Genomic DNA, 21,076 nt, shown 5'->3' with positions numbered 1-21,076 from the left:
TGAGGGGTGCCACATAACTTCGTCCACTAAATAATGATTGAGGGGTGCTATTGCTATATAACTTCTTCCACCAAATACTAATTGAGGGCTACAATATACCTGCTTCTACAAAATACTGATCGAGGGGTACCATATACCTGTTTTCGACAAATATTGATTGAGGGGTGCTATATACCTGTTTCCACCAAATACTGATTGAGGGGTGCTATATACCCGTTTTCACCAAACATTGATTATGGGGTGCCATATACCTTCTTCCACTAAACACTGATTGAGGGGTGCTGTTGATATATACCTTCTTCCACCAAATACTAAATGAGGGCTGCGATACACATGCTTCCACAAAATACTTATTGAGGGGTGCCATATACAAACCGGATTCCCAAAAAGTTGGGACACTATACAAATCGTGAATAAAAACTGAATGCAATGATGTGGAGGTGCCAACTTCTAATATTTTATTCAGAATAGAACATAAATCACGGAACAAAAGTTTAAACTGAGAAAATGTACCATTTTAAGGGAAAAATATGTTGAATCAGAATTTCATGGTGTCAAAATCCCCAAAAAGTTGGGACAAGGCCATATTCACCACTGTGTGGCATCTCCCTTTCTTCTTACAACACTCAACAGACGTCTGGGGACCGAGGAGACCAGTTTCTCAAGTTTAGAAATAGGAATGCTCTCCCATTCTTGTCTAATACAGGCCTCTAACTGTTCAATCGTCTTGGGCCTTCTTTGTTGCACCTTCCTCTTTATGATGCGCCAAATGTTCTCTATAGGTGAAAGATCTGGACTGCAGACTGGCCATTTCAGTACCCGGATCCTTCTCCTACGCAGCCATGATGTTGTGATTGATGCAGAATGTGGTCTGGCATTATCTTGTTGAAAAATGCAGGGTCTTCCCTGAAAGAGATGACGTCTGGATGGGAGCATATGTTGTTCTAGAACCTGAATATATTTTTCTGCATTGATGGTGCCTTTCCAGACATGCAAGCTGCCCATGCCACACGCACTCATGCAACCCCATACCATCAGAGATGCAGGCTTCTGAACTGAGCGTTGATAACAACTTGGGTTGTCCTTGTCCTCTTTGGTCCGGATGACATGGCGTCCCAGATTTCCAAAAAGAACTTTGAATCGTGACTCGTCTGACCACAGAACAGTCTTCCATTTTGCCACACTCCATTTTAAATGATCCCTGGCCCAGTGAAAACGCCTGAGCTTGTGGATCTTGCTTAGAAATGGCTTCTTCTTTGCACTGTAGAGTTTCAGCTGGCAACGGCGGATGGCACGGTGGATTGTGTTCACTGACAATGGTTTCTGGAAGTATTCCTGAGCCCATTCTGTGATTTCCTTTACAGTAGCATTCCTGTTTGTGGTGCAGTGTCGTTTAAGGGCCCGGAGATCACGGGCATCCAGTATGGTTTTACGGCCTTGACCCTTACGCACAGAGATTGTTCCAGATTCTCTGAATCTTCGGATGATGTTATGCACAGTTGATGATGATAGATGCAAAGTCTTTGCAATTTTTCGCTGGGTAACACCTTTCTGATATTGCTCCACTATCTTTCTGCGCAACATTGTGGGAATTGGTGATCCTCTACCCATCTTGGCTTCTGAGAGACACTGCCACTCTGAGAAGCTCTTTTTATACCCAATCATGTTGCCAATTGACCTAATTAGTGTTAATTGGTCTTCCAGCTCTTCGTTATGCTCAAATTTACTTTTTCCAGCCTCTTATTGCTACTTGTCCCAACTTTTTGGGATTTGTTGACACCGTGAAAATTTGAATCAACGTATTTTTCCTTTAAAATGATACATTTACTCGGATTAAACGTTTGATCTGTCATCTACGTTCTATTACAAATAAAATATTGACATTTGCCATCTCCACATCATTGCATTCAGTTTTTATTCACAATTTGTTTAGTGTCTCAACTTTTTTGGAATCCGGTTTGTACCTGTTTCTGCCAAATATGGATTAAGGGGGGCTATATACTTTCTTTCACAAAATCCTGATTGAGGGCTGCTATATACATGTTTACGCCAAATACTGATTGAGGGTGCTATCTACCTGTTTCCTTCAAATACTGATTGAGGGGTGCTATATACCTTCTTCCACAAAAATACTGATTGAGGGGTGCTATTGCTATATACCGTCTCCCACCAAATATTAATTGAGGGCTACGATACACCTGCTTCTACAAAATACTGATTGAGGGGTGATATGTACCTGTTTCCTCCAAATACTGATTGAGGGGTGCTATATACCTGTTTCCGCCAAATACTAATTGAGGGGTGCTATATACCTAAAATACTGATTGAGGGTGGCTATTGCTATATACCTTCTTCCACCAAATACTGATTGAGGGCTGTGATGCACCTGCTAAAAACAAAATACTGATTGAGGGATGCTATATTCCTGTTTCTGCCAAATACTGATTGAAGGGTGCTAGATATCTATTTCTGCCAAATACTGATTGAGGGGTGCTATATACCTATTTCCGCCAAATACTGACTGAGAAGTGCCATATACCTTCTTTCACTAAATACTGATCTAGGGATGCTATTGCTATATACCTTATTCCACCAAATTCTGATTGAGGGCTGCGATACACCTGCTTCGACAAAATACTGATTGAGGGGTGCCATATACCAGTTTCCACCAAATACTGATTGAGGGGTGCTGTATACCTTCTTCCACAAAATACTGATTCAGGGGTGCTATTGCTATATACCTTCTTCCACCAAATACTGATTGAGGGCTGCGCTACACCTGCTTCCACAAAATACTGATTGAGGGCTGCCATATAGCTACTTCTGCCAAATACTGATTGAGGGGTGCTATATACCTGTTTCCGCCAAATGCTTATTGAAGGGTGCCATATACCTTCTTCCACCAAATACGGATTGAGGGGTGCTATACACCTGTTTCTGCCAAATACTGATTGAGGGTTGCCATATACCTTCTTCCACAAAATCCTGATTCAGGGGTGCTATCTACCTGTTTCGGCCAAATACTGATTGAGGAGTTCTATATACCTGTTTCCACCAAATACTGATTAAGTGCTGCGATATACCTTCTTCCACAAATACTGCTCTTCTCTATGGACTTCGTCAGAGGGTCATTTAGAAAATGACAGGCAAAGGAAGAGGCAGACCTTTAGGCAGGGTTGGTAGGGGTGGGGCAGGTGCACCAAACCGCTGCCTAAGCGGGAAGTTGGAGAAGGCACGTGCAATAACTTCAAAGGGTGCACCAGAGTTGGTTGAGTGGATCACTCAGCCTTCCGCTTCTGCACCCTCCTCATCCCCGTTATCTACACCCTCCTCACTCTCTGCTATGTGCACCCCCAAAGACACCACCACCATAGGCCCTCCAATCGAGGCAGAGGAATTATTTTCCAATCCATTCCCAGACCTTACTGATGCACAGCCATTCTTGGCATAGGATGAGGAAGAGTAGGTAGCAATGGCCACTACCCAGGGATATGACGACAGTACACAGATCAGACCAAGGAGGGTGGTCCCTGCTGTTGCTGCCTACTCCGAGATTTCTAATGTCAGTGGTGGTGTAGGTGACAATGATGACATGTCAATGGACATCACGTGGTTGCCCACAATAGAGGAAAAGGAGGGGAGTTCAGAGGGAGAGATGGAGCAGCAGATAGGGAGGAGAAGCAGGCAGAACTCTCAGTGCACAGAGGCCTTTAGAAAATGTGGGCCATTGGCACACCGCAATGGAAAGTCCCCGGAGGGAAATATTTCTCCCAGAAGGGAATCCCTGAACTATATGGCCACGTTCAGCGGCAAGTTAATATATCTCTGGCACAGAGTGTCGGTGCCAAGATACATGTGACCACAGACACGTGCTCTAGCAAACACTGGCAGGTAAGGTACATAACTTTTACTGCCCACTGGGTGAACCTTCTGACGGCCATAAAGCATGTAACTCTTGGCACCCGTGTGGATTTGGTGTTACCGCCATGGATTGCATGCAGGACTGCCACTTTTTCTCCTCCTCCTACTCCATCCTCTAGCTCCTCATCAGCTGACTCCTCCTTTTCCACTGCTACTGACTCTTCAGCTGCACCCCCAAGCTCCTCAGAAACTATTCAACGTGCCAGGTGAGCCGCTGCCATGATGTGCCTGGAAGCCAAGAGCCACACCGGTCCTGCACTCCTTTCAGCTCTGCAGTCACAGGCCGATCAGTGGCTAACCCTGCTCAATTTGACAGTTGGTAAAGTGGTGTGCGACAACGGTGCCAATCTGCTGAGCGCGCTGAAAAAGGGCAAAATGACATGGCACACATCCTGAACTTAGTCATGCAGCGATCCGTTGCAAAATACCCCGGGGTCTAGGAGTCTTTCGGCAGGCCAGGAAAATCTCTGGCCATTTTAGAAGATCTTACACGGCCATGGCTTGCCTTGCTGAGGTTCAGCGGTGACACCACTTGCCCGTCAGACGTCTGATTTGTGACTGCCTGACACGCTGGAGCACTAACTTGTATATGCTTGATAGGCTTATCCAGCAGAAACATGCAGTTAATGACTACCTGTACGAACTCCAAACTGGTCAGTCGCAGACAGGGCGCCTTCAGTGACATCGTACCTTATGTCTTCGTTTCGGAGCACGCATTGTCTCTTGTCACTGATCAAGCTGTCGAGGAGCAGGAGCAAAAGATATTTTTGAAAAAATATATTTTTTTGTGGCTCCATATTCTGAAAGCCATAGTTTATTTTTATTTTTTGGGCGACTGTCTTATGTAGGGACACATTTTTTTCGGTGTGAGTTGACGGTTTGATTGGTACTATTTTAGGGTGCATATGACTTTTTGATCTCCTGGTATTACACTTTTTGTGACACTTCTATAACACAGTTATTATTATTTATTTATTTTTTCCGGTGTTCACCTGAGTGGTTAGGTCATGTAATATTTTTATACATCAGGTTCTTACTGATGTGGCAATACCAAATATATAGACTTTTAAATTTATTTAAGTTTTACACAATAACAGCATTTTCAAAGCAAAAATATCATGTTTTAGTCTCTCCGTATTCTGAGAGCCATATTATTATTATTTTTTTTATGCGATTGTCTTAAATAGGGTCTAATTTTTTATTTATTTTTTGCGGGATGAGATGATGGTTTGATTGGTACAATTGGTACAAATGTAAACATAATATGTATTACTTTATTTTGTGAAAATCACGCTTTTTTAACTTGAAACTTAATTTTTTTTGTAAAACTTTATTTTTTTAACTTCTTTTTTCACTTTATTTTTTGTCTCACTCTGTGACTTTTACATTTAGGGGTCTGATCCCATTTACATTGCATTACAATACTTCTGTATAGTAATGCATTGGCTGTAAGTGTATTACAGACTGTAATACACTTACAGCTTTCCTGCCTGTGAGATCCAGGGGGCTGGATCTCACAGGCTGTCACGGAGGGCAGCCGCAATGCTTCAGGAAGGCATTGGGCTGCCTTCCCTGCCATCGGGTCCCCGTCAAAGCAGCATGGGGACCCAATGGCAGCTCCTTCCCTCCCCATATATCGCACGTGCCTTGGTCAGCACTGACCGCGGCAGTGAGAGGGTTAATGCGCAGGTATCTGTGTTTTCACCGATGCTGGCGCATATAGCAGGGGTCCGGCTATCAGTGACTGCCGGACCCCTGCCACTGATATGGCGGGCACAGCTCCTGCTCCCGCCCGATCAAACATGCAGTACATGTACGTCACTGGTCGTTAAGTTGCGGCCAAATATGATGTACATGTTTGTCATGGGTCCTTATGGGGTTAAACATATTTTAAACAAAGCTTTACTGAATGGTTCACAGCTTTCTGTTACTGGAAATCTGGAATAAGTAAGTAAAATGCCACACAATTCAATCTTAGACTTGTGTCAGATTTACAGAAACAGAAATCTCTGTGCAGTTCTAAAGGTCCAGAGCTCTCTGCTCTCATTTCATTGATATGTGATAAAAGGAAGGTTGCTGTACAACTGTATGCTGTATGTGCTCATTTATCATTCAAAACTCCTTGTCCATAAAAAAAAAAAAAAATTAGTCTTTAGGTACAGTCATGTGAAAAAATTAGGACACCCTTTGAAAGCATGTGGTTTTTTGTAACATTTTTAATAAAAGGTTATTTCATCTCCGTTTCAACAATACAGAGAGATTAAAGTAATCCAACTAAACAAAGAAAACTGAAGAAAAGTCTTTTCAAGATCTTCTGTAAATGTCATTCTACAAAAATGCCTATTCTAACTGAGGAAAAAGATAGGACACCCTTGCCCCTAATAGCGAGTGTTACCTCCTTTGGCTGAAATAACTGCAGTGAGACGGTTCTTGTAGCCATCTACCAGTCTTCGACATCGGTCTGAGGAAATTTTACCCCACTCCTCAATGCAGAACTTTTTCAGCTGTGAGATGTTTGAGGGGTTTCTTGCACGTACAGCCCTTTTCAAGTCACCCCACAGCATCTCAATGGGATTCAAATCTGGACTTTGACTTGGCCATTCCAGGACTCTCCATTTCTTCTTTTTCAGCCAATCTTTGGTTGATTTACTAGTATGTTTTGGGTCATTGTCATGTTGCATGGTCCAGTTCCGCTTCAGCTTTAATTTTCTAACTGATGGTCTCACATGTTCTTCAAGCACCTTCTGATACACAGTAGAATTCATCGTGGATTCTATGATGGTGAGCTGACCAGGTCCTGCTGCAGCAAAGCAGCCCCAAACCATGACACTTCCACCTCCATGCTTCACAGTTGGTATGAGGTTCTTTTCTTGGAATGCTGTGTTTGGTTTACGCCAAACATGTCCTCTGCTGTTGTGTCCAAATAATTCAATTTTGGACTCATCTGTCCAAAGAACATTATTCCAGAAGTCCTGGTCTTTGTCAACTTTATCTCTGGCAAATGTCAGTCTGGCCTCGATGTTTCTCTTGGAAAGCAAAGGTTTCCTCCTTGCACACCTCCCATGCAAGTTAAACTTGTACAGTCTCTTTCTGATTGTAGAGGCATGTACTTCTACATCAACAGTAGCCAGAGCCTGCTGTAGTTCTCGAGATGACACTTTAGGGTTTTTGGAGACCTCTTTTAGCATCTTGCGGTCTGCTCTTGGGGTGAACTTGCTGGGGCGACCAGTCCTGGGCATGTTGGCAGTTGTTTTGAAAGCCCTCCACTTGTAGACTATCTTCCGGACAGTGGAATGGCTGATTTCAAAATCTTTTGAGATCTTTTTAAATCCCTTCCCAGACTCATAGGCTGCTACAATCTTTTTTCTGAAGTCCTCTGACAGCTCTTTTGCTCTCACCATGGTGCTCACTCTCACTTCAACAGTCAGGAGCACACCAAACTAAATGTCTGAGGTTTAAATAGGGCAAGCCTCATTCAACATGCAGAGTAACGATCTACTAATTATGTGCACCTGGTGTGATATACCTGTGTGAGATCTGAGCCAATTTAAGAGGGAATACATGTGAGGGTGTCCTATCTTTTTCCTCAGTTAGAATAGGCATTTTTGTAGAATGACATTTACAGAAGATCTTGAAAAGACTTTTCTTCAGTTTTCTTTGTTTAGTTGGATTACTTTAATCTCTCTGTATTGTTGAAACGGAGATGAAATAACCTTTTATTAAAAATGTTACAAAAAACCACATGCTTTCAAAGGGTGTCCTAATTTTTTCACATGACTGTATACACCGGCATGTAGGCAAGTGTTTAATACAAGTCTTCACACTTTCTGTTTGATAGCATTACACATAGGATTAACATCAAATATGACAGATTTTAGACAAATATTTAGCACCGAAGGAGAAAACTAATTTAGTTACTTATCAGAGCTTAGGAACATGAACATCTTACCAACAATCAATAGTGTCATTATATGAGCTAGAGGTGTATCTTACTGACTACTCTAAGGCTGGTCTGACCCCCTGCTGCCCGAGTTTAGAGAATGGACGGCATCCAGACTAAACACTGACCCATTCAATTCAATGGATAGCTTCACATCATTTTTCATGCCAACTATCAACACTCCTCAAGATAGATCCTCATGCTGTACAATCATGCCATATATATGTCATATACAGTCCAAGGAGGAAAAGGAGAATCCACTCTACTCAAAAAAAATAATAATAAAAAATAGAATACATTTATTGCAACATCCCAGTAGTTAAATGCAGGTACAATGGTGGTAACCTGTGTCCACCTGTCCGCAGTCCCCTATTTCTTGTGTTGCTGTCTAAATGCCAGCGGCTTCAGGTCAAGCTAGCAGTTATGTGGCAAAAAAAATGGGGCAGTGTTGCAGGAACAGTGGGACTGTGGACAGGTGAGTTGTCTTATATTCAATTTTGATGGTGTATCGCTAGGATAGGCCATCAAAATTAGGCCCCATGCACACGGCCGTGTTTCACGGCCGTGTGCGGGCCGTGGAACCGCGGCCTGGATCCCTCCTGAGAGCAGGAGCGCACGGCGTCACTGGTTGCTATGACGCCGTGCGCTCCTTGCTGCCGCCGCAATACAGTAATACACTGGTATGATCTATACCAGTGTATTACTGTACTGTGCCGGCAGCAGGGAGCGCACGGCGTCATAGCAACCAGTGACGCCGTGCGCTCCTGCTCTCAGGAGGGATCCAGGCCACGGTTCCACGGCCCGCACACGGCCGTGAAACACGGCCGTGTGCATGGGGCCTTAGATGGGGTCCAGCATCCATGACCCACACTCTCCCACAAATCTCCATAGTGAAGGGGAGTGCACCATGCATGCACGTGTTCTCTCCATTCATTGCTATGGGAGTTCCAAAAATAACTGAGCAGGCGCTCTTGGTTATTTTTGAAAGTCCCATAGTAGTGAATTCCCCAGTATGGGACTGCCAGAAATAGCCTAGCCAGAGCTCAGTTATTTTTCGAACTCCCATAGCAGTGTATAGAGGGTGGCCACAATTCTGGCCCATTCTGGAGCTTGGTGTCGGTAGCAGAGGCGGTACATGCACCCATCTGACTTTGCTTATCCTAGTCTGAGATAAGAAAGCTCCTTTAAGTTCTAACCTTTAATTTTATACTTTGCACAGCAAATGGTAAAATTTGTGGTCACATTTAGTGAAAACATGCTAAAACCTAATGCATTGTCTATATATACAGAATAAGAGCAGATACTGAGAATTACACCCAGTACACAAGACGGAAGAAGTGATACTGTGCAGTGACTATATATACAGAATAGGAGCAGATACTGAGAATTTGTGATGAGCGGCAGGGGTCATATTTGAATTTGCGATATTTCCCAAATATTTAGTAGAATATTCGGTGAATATTTGCAAATTTAAATATTCGTTATATTCTACTTTTTTTACACCAAAAATTGGCAATGTAATTCTAAAAGTTACTATATTCGACGAATCTCAGGCGAAACGTGCGTCGAGGTGCCTATCCTGACCTGTGCCTGCTGCTTTCAACCCCCATCATGTCTTGTGGTATTCTTTGATTTTGATTTCTAGTTATTTGCTGGGCTCTTCCATACCCCTTATTATACGGTTTTGTGAATTGTCATATTTTGAGGGTCTAACCTCTCCCTCTATTGCTAGATTATAGCCTTTGTTCAATCTCCCCTTGACTGAACCTTGAGTTGAGCCCTGATGGTCATGTATCAGGGTGATGACCGCATGTCTTACACTCAGCAGTAGCAGCATTATTTGTGCTGCTTTATGCGGAATCACCTTGATATACACCATCTGTATACCTGACATGTCCTCCATCTTTTGGTGGGTGACAGCCGCATAGGCCAGTGGATTGCGGCATCCGCCTTTCTGCTGGTTCTCTATTCTGTTATTTCTAATATTTTATAAGTCACAATATGTCTATTATAATTAAACTATATTTTTGGAATACTTTAGGCATTCTTTTTGTTGTTTATTCTTTAACAACATTGTAGGTTTATATGTTTTTTAATCCCTTGCCCAAACCTATAGCTTGTATATTGAGGCATTCTTTTTGGTTCTATGTCTGCAGACATATACCTCATTGCTGTCCAGGGTACCTAGTAGACAGGGAAAAACATTGCACTAATTTGTCTGTTACATTGTCGGGTGAAATTGAGCAATTTTTGGCTTTGATATACCCCTGTTCTACCTAGTGGACAAGGAAATAAATTTCACTAATTTGTCTGTTACATTGTCGGGTGAAATTCACCAATTTTTGGCTGTGATATACCCCTGCTCTACCTAGTGGACAAGGAAATACATTTCACTAATGAGTCTGTTACATTGTTGGGTGACAAATGCTCATCTTTTGCGCTAGAAAGTACATTTACGGCCTACACTGCATTTAGGACAGGATGAATCAGGTGAGGCCAGAACAAGTACAGACTATAGTAGATTGGGGGGGTGCTGACAGTGCCTACAGTTCCTTCGCATTGTTTCCCACCCAGTCCCCTGCTGAAAGATCAGAGTTGGCACCTACAGCCCATGGCCATCTGTCTTTCAACTCACCCCCTGGCAAATCAGGCAAGCAGTCTGAGCCTCAAGTCATGCAGCAGTCTCTTATGCTTTTTGATGACTCTGCTGACAGGGTTTCCGTGGACCATCCTCATAGCCCTGCACCAGAAGTGGAAGAGATTGAGTGCACTGATGCCCAACCACTTATGTTTCAGGATGAGGACATTGGAAGACCACCACAGCACGTCTCTGATGATGACAAAACACAGGTGCCAACTGCTGTGGATTTCTGCAGTATGCAGACCAACAAGGAGGGCAGGGATAAAGAGTGGGTGGAAAATGATGTGGAGGATGATGAGATACTAGACCCCCACATGGAATTAAGGTCATGCGAGTGACGTGTGCAGTTTGGAGGAAGAGGCGTGGTCTCACAGAGGTACCAGCACAGCGAAAGAAGGAGCAGGGTGCAAAATGGTCTGTTACATTATTGGGTGACATTTTACCATTTTTGCTGTGAATAAACCCCTGCTCTGCATAGGTCACAGGGTCATAAATTTCAAAAAATCGTCTGTTCCATTGGTGGGTGACATGAACCCATTTTTGCCAATGAAAAACCCCTGCTCTGCATAGGTGACAGGGACTTAAATTTCTAAAATTTGTCTTTAATTGACGCGCGCCACCTCCTTTCATTCGATCCTTCTGCTTTAACAACTTGTCCCACATTTCCGCTCGATTACACTTCAGCCATTGACTTCCTTTGGATGTGGTATCCCTTTCTAACGCTCCCTCTCCAGCGTGGAATCCTGATTCGCTGCTAACCGTGATCAACATGGTAGGCGCAGAAAAGAACATCGAAATTTGATAGAGAAGATATCTAGTAAACAAAGCGGCAACAGGGCCTCTCCTGTCTAACGTTTCCAAATCCAAAATACCTCAGTGACATTTCCTATAATTTTGTATTAATTATTCCAATAACAGGGCATTTTAGGAGTCCTGTATTGTTATTTATCGTCACTACCTCCCCGAGTCGGGAGTGGGTAATTGCCGCGCGCCCCCTCCTTTTCTTGGAAGCTTCTTCTTCAATAATTTGTCCCACTTTTCCGTTCGATCACATTTAATTTCATACATTGACCTCCCTTGGATGTGGTATCCCTTTCTAACGCTCCCTCTCCGGCGTGGAACTCTGATTCTCCACTGACCGTGATCAACATGGTCATCGCAGAAAAGAACATCGAAAGTTGATAGAGAAGATATGCACACGCCTACACATACTGACTGATGGGTCTGCCCCCTTTAACTTCTAGGTCTCCAAATTGGGCACATAGCCTGAGCTTTCCCATTACGCCTTGGAGGTGCTGGTCTGCCCTGCAGCCAGTGTATTGTTTAAATGTTTGTTTTAGCACGGCTGGAGGGGGATATCACAGGTTATATTTCCCAATGTTTTGGGGTCTACCCAAATTTAAATAAAAAAAACTAAAAAAGAAATAGTGTTGGCTACCTCCTCCGCCTGCACTGCTGCTTCCACCTACACCGCCACACCCTGTTAGATCAAGATTTTAAAAAAATATATTTTTACGTATTTTATGTTATTTTAAGTAATTTTACTATCCACATTTGTTTGCAGAGCTCTTGCCATGCTCTTAACCACATTTTGTTGCCATTTGCAGCTCTCTAGCCCTTTCCATGACTTTTTTAAAGCCATTTTAGTGCTCAAAAGTTCAGGTCCCCATTGACTTCAATGGGGTTCGTGTTCGGGGTCAAGATATCTCGAACTTTTTTGTGAAGTTCGGCTGAAGCCGAACCCCATCACTCTCCTTCATGGTCAAATAGCCCTTACACAGCCTGGAGGTGTGTTTGGGGTCATTGTCCTGTTGAAAAATAAATGATGGTCCAACTAAACGCAAACCGGATGGAATAGCATGCCGCTGCAAGATGCTGTGGTAGCCATGCTGGTTCAGTATGCCTTCAATTTTGAATAAATCCCCAACAGTGTCACCAGCAAAGTACCCCCACACCATCACACCTCCTCCTCCATGCTTCACGGTGGGAACCAGGCATGTAGAGTCCATCTGTTCACCTTTTCTGCGTCGCACAAAGACACGGTGGTTGGAACCAAAGATCTCAAATTTGGACTCATCAGACCAAAGCACAGATTTCTACTGGTCTAATGTCCATTCCTTTGTGTTCTTTAGCCCAAACAAGTCTCTTCTGCTTGTTGCCTGTCCTTAGCAGTGGTTTCCTAGCAGATATTCTACCATGAAGGCCTGATTCACACAGTCTCCTCTTAACAGTTGTTCTAGAGATGTGTCTGCTGCTAGAACTCTGTGTGGCATTGACCTTGTCTCTAATCTGAGCTGCTGTTAACCTGCGATTTCTGAGGCTGGTGACTCGGATGAACTTATTCTCCGCAGCAGAGGTGACTCTTGGTCTTCCTTTTTCTGGGGCGGTCTGCATGTGAGCCTGTTTCTTTATAGCGCTTGATGGTTTTTGTGACTGCACTTGGGGACACTTTCAAAGTTTTCCCAATTTTTCGGACTGACTGACCTTCATTTCTTAAAGTAATAATGGCCACTCGTTTTTCTTTACTTTGCTGCTTTTTTCTTGCCATAATACAAATTCTAACAGTCTATTCAGTAGGACTATCAGCTGTGTATCCACCTGACTTCTCCACAACTCAACTAATGGTCCCAACCCCATTTATAAGGCAAGAAATCCCACTTATTAAACCTGACAGGGCACAACTGTGAAGTGAAAACCATTTCAGGTGACTACCTCTTGAAGCTCATCAAGAGAATGCCAAGAGTGTGCAAAGCAGTAATCAAAGCAAAAGGTGGCTACTTTGAAGAACCTAGAATATGACATATTTTCAGTTGTTTCACAATTTTTTGTTATGTATATAATTCCACATGTGTTAATTCATAGTTTTGATGCCTTCAGTGTGAATCTACAATTTTCATAGTCATGAAAATAAAGAAAACTCTTTGAATGAGAAGGTGTGTCCAAACTTTTGGTCTGTACTGTATATAATACAGATAGTTAGAGGGAGATAGTTAGTGTAGGTTATATCCTGATATAATGTAGCTGTTGTAGTGCAGTGTGTTAGGTAGTGCGATAGGTTCTGCTGTCCATACATACATGCAGACCTGCTATTGCACAAAAATATTCACATCCTTAGTGCCGATTAGCACAATAGCAAATATTTTGGAGCACTCTAACTGGATATAAAGCCATTTTTAATGTTCTGCCGTGCCAAGCATTTTTTCCAATCTCAGGAAACTTCTAGCAGGTTGGAAATTGTAGCAAAAGTAACCCACACCTGTATTTCATGCACATTACGTGAATATTACATTGATGATTTTTAGCAATCAAGAAAATAATCTCAAATTTGCAAATATATGACGAATATTCACCCAACTATTCGTGAAATCTCGCAAATTCGAATATAGCCCCTGCCGCTCATCACTAGTTGGCACCTGTGTTTCGTCATCATCAGAGACGTGCTGCGGTGGTCCTCCATGTCCACATTCTCAAACATAAGTGGTTGGGCATCAGTGCACTCAATCTCTTCCACTTCTGGGGCACGGCTAGGTGGATGGCCAATGGAATCCCTGCCAGCAGAATCATTAAAAAAGCATAAGAGACTGCTGTATGACTTGGGGCTCAGATTGCTTGCCTGATTTTCAAGGGATTGAGGGGAAAGACAAATGCCCATGGGCTGCAGGTGCCAACTCTACTCTTTCAGCAGGGGACAGGGTGGGAGACAATGTAAAGGAACTGGAGGCACTGTCAGCCACCCAATCTACTACCGCCTCTACTTCTTCTGGCCTCACCATTTGTACACTGGTATTTGGGCCTACAAAATAACGCTAAACGTTCTATCGCCTATGTGCACCTCAGGAAAGTGTTTCATTTGGGCGTGTAGCTGGCACAGATCGACCACGTCCTCTCCCTGCAACAGGAGCTACACCAACTCCAGCAGCACCACAACCAGGGCCACGTCTCTTATTTGATGCTCTCCTCATTCTTTGAGGTCACCCACTGAACTAACAGACAGATTAGCTGTATTCATTTTCTTGTCACGTTTGCAGTGCAGGTGTACCTCACACCAAAAATGTGTATATGTCACCCACCAATCTAACAGACAAATTAACTATTTTAATTTTCCTGTCATGTATGCAGTGCACGTGTACCTCACAGCAAAAATGGATATATGTCACCCACCTATATAACAGACAGATTAACTATATAAATTTTCCTGTCACGGATGCAGTGCAGGTGTACCTCACACAAAAAATGGGTATATGTCACCCACCTAACAGACAGATTAACTATATTAATTTCCCTGTCATGGATGCAGTGCAGGTGTACCTCAGACAAAAAAATAGGCACATGTCACTGACCAAACTAACAGATGGATTAACTATATTAATTTCCCTGTTACGGATGCAGTGCAGGTGTACCTCACAGCAAAAATGGATATATGTCACCCACCGATCTAACAGACAGATTAACTATATTAATTTCCCTGTCATGGATGCTGTGCAGGTGTACCTCACACCAAAAAATGGGTATATGTCACCCACCGAACTAACAGACGGATTAACTATGTTAATTTCCCTGTTACGGATGCAGTGCAGGTGTACCTCACAGCAAAAATGGGTATATGCCACCCACCGAACTAACAGATGGATTAACTATAATATTTTTGTGTCAGGGGTAGAAAGAAGGTACATTGCACTCACAAAAAAATTGCTAAAGGTCACCCACAGATTTAACAGCCAGATTAATTATTATATTTCTGTGTCAGGGGTACAAAGATGGTACATTGCATCCACAAAATATTGCTATAGGTCACCCACAGAATTTACAGCCAGATTGATTATTTTATTTCTGTGTCAAGGGTGCAAAGCTGGTGTATAGCACCCACAAAAAAATCTCTATAGGTCACCCACATATTAAATAGCCAGATGAGATTCCTAACACTGTCCCTCACTTCAGCTGCCTGCTTCCTGTCCCTGCACTACTCAGAGCTGATGGGTGGTGCTACACGTGATCCAGCTTGTATAGAGGCTTGGTCACATGATGCACCGGCCAATCACAACCATGCCATTACTTGGCATGGCTGTGATGGCTTCTAAGTGCCCACAGCTTAAAAGCTTGTTGATTGACTGTTCTGCAGCCTTTCAACAAACTTTATTAAATGCCCGATTACCGAACTCAAACCCAAAATTTTGCTGCAAAGTTAGGGTTCAGGTCCGGGTACCTAAACTCGCAAAGTTCGGGTTCGCTTGCTCAACACTAATAACATTACATATTCAGGACATTTTCTGATAATTATAATTTTATAAAATGGTGGTATGCAACATTTTAGATGTTTAGTATAAAGTTGCCAAAAGCAAATTAATGTTCTTATTTTTATATATTATGCAATGCAGCCAGAAAAAAAACAAAAACTGAATGTAAACCTTCTATGTTTCTTCTTTTTACAGGTTATTCAAGAGATAAGTGCAGTAGATAAAGATGAACCATCAAATGGGCATTGGTTTTATTTCAGTTTGCCACCTGATGCAAGTAACATTAATTTCACATTACAAGACAATAAAGGTACCCATATTACTGAAATGACATAAAAAAGTATGCATTTTATGAATTTTACAAATTTACATAGTCATTCCTTCATCAAATTGATTCATTTCATGTTAGCAGCTGGTAAGCTTTTTGTAACCTCTGGTCCTACTATCCAAGTGTCTGGCCAAAATAGACCAGTTCTTTCATATTGAGGAACTTGCTGCTCTTACTAATCACACTATTGCATCCTTCAAAGGGGATTGGAAACTTTGGCGGATTTAGCATAAGTCTCCCTCTTATATTTCTACTATCTGTACTCACTCTCAGAATACTTCCTAAGGAGCATTTGAAGCAACCTCCTGCACCCCTACATAATCTATGTATAATTCAAAACAGCACTCCATGAATTAGGTTTCATGTCCAACTGTTCCAATCCCTTCTATCTTACCCCATTAACCCAGCATTCCTTACCCCTAACCTTATCCTTACAACCACTCCTTCTAGTTCCCCTTCACCTTGGCACACCCAGATAATGTTTGAAATCTTCATACATACTAATTTGTAGAAATAATCAGTCGGCACTCTGGAAAGTGGTGGTGCTCGTATCCTGGGTTGCCGGCCCATACATCCAAGTTGATGCTAATAAATTTTCACTTTATTGCTATAAACAGAATACAGGCAAATGTGACACATTTTGGCTAAACAGCCTTTCTTAGACAAGCATCTAGTTTAAAAAAGGCTGTTTAGCCAAAACATATCACATTTGTCTGTATTCAGTTTATGGCAATGAAGTAAATCTTTGAACACCCTTTTATATATTAATGCAAATAGGCAGACAAGTCTTAATTGCTTAATACAATGAGGAACTGAAGTATTTGAACACCCTGCGATTTTGCAAATTCTCCCACTTAGAAATCATGAAGGGGCTGAAATTCACATTGTAGGTGCATTCCCACTCTGAGAGACAGAATTATAAAAAAAAAATATTCTGGAAATCACATTGTATGATTTTTTAAGAATTTATTTGTCTTGCACTGCTGAACATAAGTATTTGAACACCTGAGAAACAGCAAGAATTCTGTCTCTCAGAGACCTGTTACTGTGACTTTAAAAATTCCACCTCTACTCCACTCATTAATCTAACTTAGTAGCACCTGTCTGAGCTCTTTAAAGACACCTGTCCACCCCACAGTCAGTCAGATGCCAACTACTACCATGGGCAAGACCAAAGAGACGTCATGGCTACAGGGCAATTGCCAAGCAGCTTGGTGAAAATAGATCAACTGTTGAAGCAATTGTTAGAAAATTAAAGAGGCTAAAGACGACTGTCAGTCTCCATCGGACCGGGGCTCCATGCAAGATCTCATCTGGTGGGGTATCACTGATGATAAAAAAGGTGAGGAATCAGCCCAGAAATACAAGGGAGGAGCCTGTCTATGACATGAAGAGAGCTGGGACCACATTTCAAAGGTCACTGTTGGTAGAATACTACGCCGTCATGGCTTCAAATCATACATTGCACGGAAGGTTCCCCTGCTCAAGTCATCACATGTCCAGGCCCTTCTGAAGTTTGCTAATGACCGTCTGGGTGATCCAGAGATGTCATGGGAGAAAGTTAGTGTTCAGATGAGACCAAAGTAGAACTTTTTTGTCTAAACTTCACTCATCATGTTTGGAGGAAAAAGAAGGATGAGTTGCATCCCAAGAACACCATCCCTAATGTGAAGCATGGGTATGGTAAAAATCATGCTTTGGGGGTGCTTTTCTGCGAAGGGGACCGGATGACTGCACTGTATTAAGGAGAGGATGAATGGGGCCATTTAGTCAGAGCATTGAAGATGGGTCGTGTCTGGGTCTTCCAACATTACCACAACCCGAAGCACACAGCCAGGATAACCAAGAGTGGCTCCGAAGATGCATATCAAGGTTCTGGAGTGGCCTAGCCAGTGTCCAGACCTAAATCCAATAGAACATCTTTGCGACTTTTTTCTGCTCTGCACTATGCTTGCCAGTTTTCTGAAAGTGGGCGTGTTTTCTTATGTAAATGAATCTCTAGACAGATTTACTATTGGGACTATTTAAAAAGTCGCAAAAAAGTTGCAATTTCACTCCAGTGAGGACCATGCTTATCTTATGAGACTTTTTAATAGAACATGCAACTTTTTCATAAAAACGTGCAACTTTTTCATAAAAACGTGCAACTTTTTCGTAAAGATGTGCGACTTTTGTAAAGCTGCTTACTGACGGATAAACTGCTACCGTCAAACCACATTTATTACAGTCTTAAAGGGCCAATCATAAATCTGACTTGGCTAAAACTGACTTTAGCCATATGTGAAAGTGGAGTGAGCTGTCAGAGTCATGATAAATCTGGCCCTATATCTTTAAAGTGATTAGAGCTATATTTCTTTGATGCATAGGCCCAAATCCCCTGTTTTGTTGATAATAGATAAAAGCTGTATACTGCACCTATATTTAAAAAAAGTATACAGTAAGTTCCGAACTTTCCTCTAGTGGTGTTCCTATGCAAAGAGCATGCTAAATTTTAACTCTATGTATATGCAGTAGTCATTGGAGGACTTTATCATGAAGAGAATTGTTCCCAGCATTTTCACTTGAATTTGTGCCAGATTTACCAAATGTCACATTGTTGTTTAATATCTGGCATATGTCATATGGCATATCTTTAACCATTATTAACAGGGTTATCCCAAAAATGTATTGCAATTCAAATAATTCAATAATTGGTGCATTTAAAAAAAAAAGCATTGAGTTTTTATGGACGTTTTCCTCCCTGGTAGTGCACCCTACTATTAATTCTTCTGGTCCACCTTGCATTTAGTGTGGACTAACATGCTCAATAGCATCCCTGCTCTCTTCTCTTCCTCTTTCTTCAGTGCTGATGCAGTGATCCAATAGACATTTTCATCTAATCAATATCTCTCTCTAGATAGCAGAGAAGGAAATCTGGGTGCATTGCATCATCCATATTCATCTATGCAGTAATATATGAGGGACTATTTAGGAGTTAACAAAAAATAGTTGTAATGAATCATGAGATATAAAGTTGCTTGTTTGTCTCATGTGAGCTGCTGCCCACCTACACAAAGGAAATAGAGTGATCTAGATAAGTGAGCAAAAAAAAAAAACAGTTGTAAAATTAATTTTAAATCTGTAGGATAACCCTTTTAACACTTTGGTGTAGAGATGTTATGTTTGTTGTAAGCTACCCCATTACAGGAGGAAGATTGCACTTTTAAAAAAACTGCAGGCTGATTAAACTAGCTAACCATGCCCAGCGTTTCTACTCACTTTAGTCCAGGGAAAGGCAAAACAACCTGCAAAAACCACAAAATTTCTATACAAATATGGTGCATGCAAAATATTGTAACTAGGGTTGAGCGAATCTGAAGTGGAGTTTGATACGATTTCGGGGAAACTTTGATTTGCCGTGAAGCCAAATTGCCTTGTGCTTCATGGTAACAAATCAATTTTCCCTGAAATGGCGTAAAAAAACAAAACAAACGTACTCCCCTCATCTATTTTAGCGCGAAGAGGCCACCACAGCCATCTTGATTGAAGATCCCACGCAAAATCTCCTGCACGGTGACATTACGTCATCACGCACCGCGCAACATTCGCACGGGATCTTTAATCCAGATGGCCGCAGCGGCCTCTTAGGCCCCTTGGAGACGAGCGAGTATTCCGCTAGGGTGCAATGAGCCCACACAGAATCTGGACCCATTCATTTCAATGGGGCTGTGTACATTTTTGTTGGTTTTCACGCATCACTTCTGCATTGCAGCATGTTCTATATTATGAGTTTTTTTACGCAGCCCTGGCCCCATAGAAATGAATAGTGCTGCATGAATAACGCATTGCATCCGGATGCATTTCCAGTGTCTGCCTCATACTACCTGTGCGGAGCTGGTTTCTTGGAGGTATTGCTGCCCTTGCCGAGTTCCAGACAAGATGCCAAGACAAGCCAGCAAGCCTATGGATGTTGAGAAGCTGATTGTGGTGGTCCAGGAGAGGCCCTGCCTTTTGGACAACAGGTCTGGCGACTACCATGACTGATATAAGAAGGATGCCGCCTAGGAGGAAGTAGCACAGAAGGTGTTCGCCAGTGTTTGGTCCAAAACCCCTGAACCAAAGCGCATTACTTTAAGTAAGTGCACTGTCCATATATATAAATATATATATATTTATATATACTGTACATATGTGATATTTACTTTCTGTTAAGTAGCATAGCACATGTCTAACGTTTTGCTTCATTACATAGCACATGTTAACCGAAAACATTGTTTGACATAGGCTATGCTACAGAGGCCATTGTTTGACATGTGCTATGCTACAAAGGCCATTGTTTGACATGTGCTATGCTACAGAGGACACCCCTACATTACCACATGGTAGTCATACTGTATTTCATTTATTAAAATTAGTTTATTTTTTATATTGTTTGTAGTTGATGAAGTAAGGAATAGATGGAGGAGCTGCCGGGACTAATTCCAGAAAGAAATGGCCCATCAAGGCCGCAGTGGTTCAGGCCCACTTAAGAAAAGGCCATACATCTATAAGAAACAACTCATGTTCCTTCATGATATAATATACGTATGCCCGTAAGTGCATATATAATCATATATGCTTAGTAATTCATTAGTAATTTTCAGATTGACCCAAATAAAATGTGTAATTGTAAATATATTCCTTTTTTTTATATTAATGTTTTCTCTGTTGAAGAACGGAGGGCAATCTGGAGGAAGAGAGTGACCAGGCTGCCCAGCAGCATTCTTCCGCTGCTGAGGAGAAGAATCCCCCTTCCCAGGAGATGGAAGTGATGGCTGAAGCCGGACCATCCACAAGCTCCAGGCCCCACATCCCTTCTGCAGAGCCTGCACCTGCACTTCAGCTAACAGCACGTCGGAAATGGTCGTTGCTATCAGCTGAAGTGGAGGTGAATACTCGTGTACTTGACTACTTGTCACGAGTCTGCCAAGAGGACCATTACGAAATGTATGGTCAGAGTCTGGGCCCTCTTTTGAAGAGAGTCCCAGACAATC

General features: G+C 42.3%; 1 protein-coding gene across 1 annotated transcript in view; it reads left to right on the top strand.

Annotated features, from left to right (window-relative positions):
- The window catches only part of LOC122938015 (cadherin-7), a 279,605-nt gene that overhangs the window by 241,312 nt on the left and 17,217 nt on the right, over positions 1-21,076 (top strand). Inside the window, exon 9 of the mRNA XM_044293272.1 lies at positions 15,932-16,046. Within this exon, the coding sequence (XP_044149207.1) occupies positions 15,932-16,046 (115 nt within the window). The remainder of the gene's footprint in view (positions 1-15,931; positions 16,047-21,076) is intronic.

This window comes from Bufo gargarizans, chromosome 5 (genome assembly GCF_014858855.1).
Source record: "Bufo gargarizans isolate SCDJY-AF-19 chromosome 5, ASM1485885v1, whole genome shotgun sequence".
Lineage (NCBI taxonomy): Eukaryota > Metazoa > Chordata > Amphibia > Anura > Bufonidae > Bufo > Bufo gargarizans.
Note: the sequence above shows the minus strand (reverse complement) of the source record. Positions and strands in the feature narration are given on the sequence as shown.